This window comes from Apium graveolens, chromosome 7 (assembly GCF_009905375.1).
Source record: "Apium graveolens cultivar Ventura chromosome 7, ASM990537v1, whole genome shotgun sequence".
In the NCBI taxonomy this organism is placed as follows: Eukaryota; Viridiplantae; Streptophyta; class Magnoliopsida; order Apiales; family Apiaceae; genus Apium; species Apium graveolens.
The window spans coordinates 87,718,678-87,724,798 of NC_133653.1; the positions used below are offsets into that span (position 1 = coordinate 87,718,678).

The 6,121-nt window shown below is 48.2% G+C and overlaps 1 protein-coding gene across 1 annotated transcript; it reads left to right on the forward strand.

Annotated features, from left to right (window-relative positions):
• The first annotated feature begins 329 nt into the window (after positions 1 to 329).
• LOC141673843 (uncharacterized) lies at positions 330 to 3,317 on the forward strand. Its single transcript, XM_074480573.1, has one exon. The coding sequence runs from the start codon at positions 330 to 332 to the stop codon at positions 3,315 to 3,317; it is 2,988 nt and encodes a 995-aa protein (XP_074336674.1).
• The last annotated feature ends 2,804 nt before the right edge of the window (positions 3,318 to 6,121 follow it).

Here is a 6,121-nt window from a genome sequence, read left to right on the forward strand (position 1 = left end):
ACATAACGCCCCCTTTTCACTCCCTCCTTAATGGTTGGTAACGGAAGAACATTCGTGGCATGATTGGGTATAAAAACCCTTGTGAAGTAAGATAAAACATATACACTCTCAACACTCTACTTCTCTTGTATTACTATCCTAATTTTACAGCCAGATTCTGATTCTCACACTGGAGGTGAATCGAGGGTCCAAACCCTCGCATTCTCTTCACTTTCAGGTACGGCCGAAGCCATCTTCAATTCAGCCGAAGCCTGTTCATACAACCGAAAGGATCTGGGCGTAACATTTGGCGCCGTCTGTGGGAAGTACGAGAGTTACAAGTTGAGAAAATGACAGAAATTCATGAGCATTCACCGCCACCTGGTTTCACCGACAAGGGACAACCATCCTCCCTAGTCGACGAGGACGGGGTTATCACGTTAACCCCTGAAGAAGAGGCCTTACTCCTAAAGATCTGGGCAGAAAAGGCCGCGGAGAAGGGTAAGACCAAAGTTGATCAGATTGACAAGGAAGCGGAAGCGCGAGCCAAGAAAAGAGAAGCTGATGCCCTCCGACTCAAAGCCCTGCAACTGCAGAGGGAAGAAATTGAACTGCAAGAACAAGCCTTGAGAGAAGCGATGCGGGCCGAAGAGACCAGCAGAGCACATAAGGATAGAAGAGAACGAAGGGCGTATGACGAAGAAGATGAGTTTGACTCTGATTCGCATCCCCGAAGGAAGAGGGATAAGCAACCCTACTCTTCCGATTCAGATGACGAGCCCGATGGATCCCGCCTCAGGCTCAATCGCTTAGAGAAGGCCCTCTTCGGTGATAGGAGGCCCGATCGAGAACCTGTTGTAACACAAGAGTTTGAACTGTACCGACCCCCTCCGGGCGAAGAGAGACAATTCCCCAAAATGAGCGAGTTCAACGGGAAAGGGGACCCCGAGGACCATTGTGAAAAGTATGAACTCCTGATGGTTGGGATGGGCCACAACAATATAATGCTGTGCAAAATATTCAAGACTTATCTCAAAGGGTCTGCCTCGATGTGGTACAAATCACTGAAGCCTCGGTCAATCGGGTCTTACGAGCAGTTGAAGAGGAAATTTTTAAAGTACTACTCGCACCTGTGCCGAAAGGCGAAGGACACCGAAGCCTTGGTCCATTGTCGGCAGAGGGCGAATGAGGAGCTGGGGGATTATCTCGCTAGATTCAAGGAAGAAGCAGGAATGGTCACCAATCTGGACAAGATCAAAGTAATAGGCTTCCTAACGGCGGGGCTAGACCCCTATAAAGGTAAAAAACTTCGTTCATCTCTTTACAATTTTCCCCCAAAATCCCTAAATGATATATATGTGAGAGGCGAGAATATTCGCCGTAAGATGGAAAGTATTGGGGGATATAAAGACACAAGAAGGGACGACCGATCAAAGCGAGCCGACAGATATGAGGGCTCAAGATCGCGATCTGATCGAAGGGATAGCAGAAAGGAAGGAAGGAAGAAATCAGATCGAGGGGCCGAACAACCTCGAGATAGAGATTCGGCCGTGTTCACTCCTTTGAATGCGCCGATCTCCAAGATTCTCCATGAGATAAAGGGCAAGCCAGGATTTGTTCGCCCCGCCAAGATGAAGGTCCCGAATTACAAGAAAAACCCTGATAAGTACTGTGACTATCACAGGGACAAGGGGCATAACACAGATGAATGCTACCACCTCAAGAAGCTCATTGAGCGCATGATCAAAGACGGCGAGCTTAATCAGTTCGTCCGAGATCTGAGAGATAGATTGGGGCAGAAGAAAAACACAGAAGAGGAAGTAGAGGCCGATGAGCCAGAACGAAGGGACAGGATAAGGGGCGAAGTAAAAACTATATCTGGGAGAAGCATCCTGGATAAGGATAGCAAGACAGCAAAGAAGAGGTACGCCCGACAGGTGTACAATCTGTATCAGTTCGGGCAGGCAAAGCCCCACATGCCCATGACCTTCAGCACTGAAGACTATGAGGATGTCATCCGCCCGCACGAGGACCCTCTGATCATCAATCCTATCATCGGGCAGAATAAAATATGGAAAGTGATGGTGGATACCGGCAGCTCAGCCAATATACTATTCCACAAGACCTACTGTAAGATGAACTTGGCGGGAGAGCAACTAGAGCCCTGCAACGAGGCTCCCCTCTATGCAATCGGAGGACATCCAATTCAGTTCGAAGGAACGATTACTCTTCCGGTCCTCCTGGGCAAGTTGTCGTATACCGCCGAGAAGCTGGTGAAGTTCTACGTGGTTCGGATTGAAAGCCCGTATAATGCAATATTTGGCAGGCCCTTCTTATCAACTTTCGAAGCAGTGGAGTCTATACCCCACCTCAAACTCAAGTTCCCAACTGAAAAAGGGGTAGGAGAAATGAGGGGCGATCAGAAAACTGCCCGAATTATAATGCTCGAAGACCTTGAAAAGGATCAAGAATATGAAGGACCGGATGGAACCGGAAAGAGGAAGCGGGCAGAATCCGAACCCAGCGGAAGTCGGGAAACATTGAACATTGAGTTGGAAAAATTTGGGGCCGATCTCTCGAGTCCTATTGCTGAACTCGCGGCAGAGACTGAAGAAGTGGAGTTGTACGCGGGCCATTCGGGAAAGATGGTATGGATAGGCAAAAATATGGGGCCAGATCTGAAGGCGAAGATAATAGCTGTCATTCGGCAATACCATGATGTGTTCGCCTGGGGGCCTGAAGATATGCCCGGATTGGATCCCAAGACGGCAACGCACTGCTTGAATGTGCAGCCCGAGGCCAAGCCGGTAAAGCAAAAGAGGACATTTGCAGTCGAACGACAGAAGGTAACAGAGGCCGAGGTGGAAAAACTTTTAGAGGCCAAATTTATCGAGGAGATCGAGTATCCCGACTGGCTAGCCAATGTGGTGGTCGTGAAGAAGTCGAACGGGAAATGGAGGATGTGCGTGGATTACACTGACCTTAATAAAGCATGTCCGAAGGATCACTACCCATTGCCTAACATCGACCAACTAATAGACGCAACCGCAGGATATGAGGTACTTAGTTTTTTGGATGCTTTTTCTGGTTATCATCAAATTGCTATGAATGATAGGGATGTGCCCAAGACAGCGTTCATAACTCCGAAGGGGACTTATGCTTATATTAAAATGATCTTCGGACTGAAGAACGCTGGAGCCACATTCCAGCGAATGGTGAACAAAGTCTTCAAGGAGCAGATTGGGAGGAACATGGAAGCATACGTGGATGATATGATAGTGAAGTCACTGTTCCAAGATCATGCCGAGGACTTAAAGAAATTCTTCGAAACTCTCTGAAAGAACAACATGAGGATCAATCCGAACAAATGTACCTTCGGAGTCTCTAGTGGAAAGTTTCTCGGGTACATGGTCAGCGCCCGGGGGATAGAGGCGAACCCGGAGAAGATCGAAGCAGTTATCAATATGGAACCTCCCAAATGCATTAGAGATATACAGAAATTGACGGGCCGACTCGCCGCCCTTCGGCGTTTCATTTCCCGGTCAGCCGAGAAAGCACTTCCTTTCTTCACCGTGCTCAAAGGGTCAAAGAATTTTGAGTGGGGGCCCGAATGCCAAAGGGCGTTCGAAGAAGTAAAGGAATATTTAACAAAGGTACCACTCTTGATGAGGCCCGATCCGAAGAAAACTCTTCAGCTTTATCTAGCTGTGTCTGACAGAACTCTGGGGGTCGTCCTTGTGAAGAATTATGAAGGCAATCAACATCCCGTATTTTACGTGTCCCATGTTCTCAAGGACGCGGAGACAAGGTACCCCAACGCCGAGAAATTCGCATATGGGTTGGTTATGGCCTCCCGAAAATTACGACATTATTTTCAAGTCCGGACGGTCCAAGTTGTCACCGATCAACCTCTGAAGAAGATTTTGACCAGGCCCGAAGCCTCTGGGAGAGTCGTAGCGTGGTCCATCGAACTCGGGGAATTTGATCTCGAATATGTCCCCCAAACGGCAATTAAGGCCCAGGATTTGGTCGACTTCGTGGTTGAATGCGCATTCTCGGGTCCGAAGGATCTCTCGCCTGAAGAACAACTAATCCGGATCCCAGGGAAGTGGAAGCTCTTTGTAGACGGGTCGGTCGCCGGAAAAAAGTGCGGGGCAGGCTTGATCCTCTCCGGCCCCGAAGGATTTGAAATATGCCAGGCCATAAGGTTCGACTTCCCCTTGACAAACAATGAGGCCGAATACGAGGCCCTCCTCGCGGGAATGAAGCTTGCCCGAAGCCTTGAGGCAAAGCACCTGAGGGCCTTCAGCGACTCCATGTTGGTTGTGAAACATTTCACCGGGGAGTATGAACAAAGGGATCCCCGAACGAGAGCCTATGCTGTCAAGGTACGAGATGCTTCTTTATCATTTGAAACCTTTGAATTAAGTCAAATTGGCAGAGAAAACAATTCTAGGGCGGACGTACTTTGTAGGCTAGCTTCGGCCGAGACACAGAACTTAACCGGTTTTCTTTACCTCACCGAAGCCAAGATGCCTTCGATCGAAAAGAAAGAGTGCCTAGAGATTCACCAGGGAAGCGACTGGATAACCCCCCTCAGGAACTTTCTAGAGAAGGGCATTCTACCACCCGGCCGGAAAGATGCCCTGAAGGTTAAATACAAAGCATCAAGCTACACTATCATCAATGGGCGAATGTATCGCCGATCAGTCAGTCAACCCCTTCTGCGCTGTTTGAACAGCGAAGAACAGCAACAGGCTTTGGAGGCAGTGCACGAAGGAATTTGCGGTGAGCATCTGGCCGGTCGTTCCCTCGCCTTTAAAATTCTCCGGCAGGGATTCTTCTGGCCCACTTTGAAGGCAGAGGCCATCGACTATGCAAAGAAATGTGTACAATGCCAGTTGTTCTCCACTGTCCCGAAGCAACCTCCAGAAGAGATGACCTCTATACTAAGCCCAATTCCGTTCGCCGTATGGGTCGTGGATATAGTCAGCATACTTCCTACCAGCACGAAGCAAGCGAAATACTGCATAATCGCCATTGACTACATGACTAAATGGGTCAAAGCCCATCCTCTGTCAACCATAACCGAAGAAGCCGCTAAAAAGTTCTTCGTGGAACAGGTCATTCTCCGGTTTGGCATTCCAAAAACCTGCATCTCAGATAATGGAACTCAATTCGTTGGAAACAAATTCCGCAAGTTCCTGCACCACTTCGGAATCCAACAAAAATTTAGCTCAGTCGCCCACCCACAAGGAAATGGGGCGATCGAGGCGGCGAACAAAGTGATATTCCGTGGAATCAAGAAGAACCTGGGCGAGGCAAAAGGAAGATCGAGGCGGGACTGAAGCGATCGCCCTAGGGTTCTTTCCTCCCCATATGGGCCGAGACCGGTGTCCGTCGGCCGGCCCGAAGGCCCAGCCGAAGGACAGGGACATGTTGGTTATAGGACCAATAAGGCCCATTGAATGAAGGCCCATTAAGCGGTTGTGCTACTGGGCTGAAGGACCTCCGGGCCCGCGTCGCCAAGGCCCATGAAAGCCCAGGCCGAGGCCTGCTACTCGCGGACCGTTGGACAATGCAAGGGACATAACGCCCCATTTTCACTCCCTCCTTAATGGTTGGTAACGGAAGAACATTCGTGGCATGATTGGGTATAAAAACCCTTGTGAAGTAAGATAAAACATATACACTCTCAACACTCTACTTCTCTTGTATTACTACCCTAATTTTACAGCCAGATTCTGATTCTCACACCGGAGGTGAATCGGGGGTCCAAACCCTCGCATTCTCTTCACTTTCAGGTACGGCCGAAGCCATCTTCAATCCAGCCGAAGCCTGTTCATACAACCGAAAGGATCTGGGCGTAACAGATAGTTATGTCATTTATACGGCAATTGAAATTAAATAGAAAGTTTTGGAGTTTATTTATCAATTTTCATAAAAAATCAGATCATATTTACATAAATATAATTATCAGCAATTTATTGCACTCTGTGGATATACATGTATAGATATATTGATATAGACATTCATGCAAGTAGCATACGAGATGCGCAAAAGTAGTTCAAGATCATAGGTACGATGATCTTACAAATCACATCTCAAGAATTAAACGATTTTAACATTAAAAAGTACACAA

Excerpts from the sequence above, each read along its gene's own strand:
- LOC141673843 (XM_074480573.1), top strand. The coding sequence starts at position 330 with ATGACAGAAATTCATGAGCATTCACCGCCACCTGGTTTCACCGACAAG.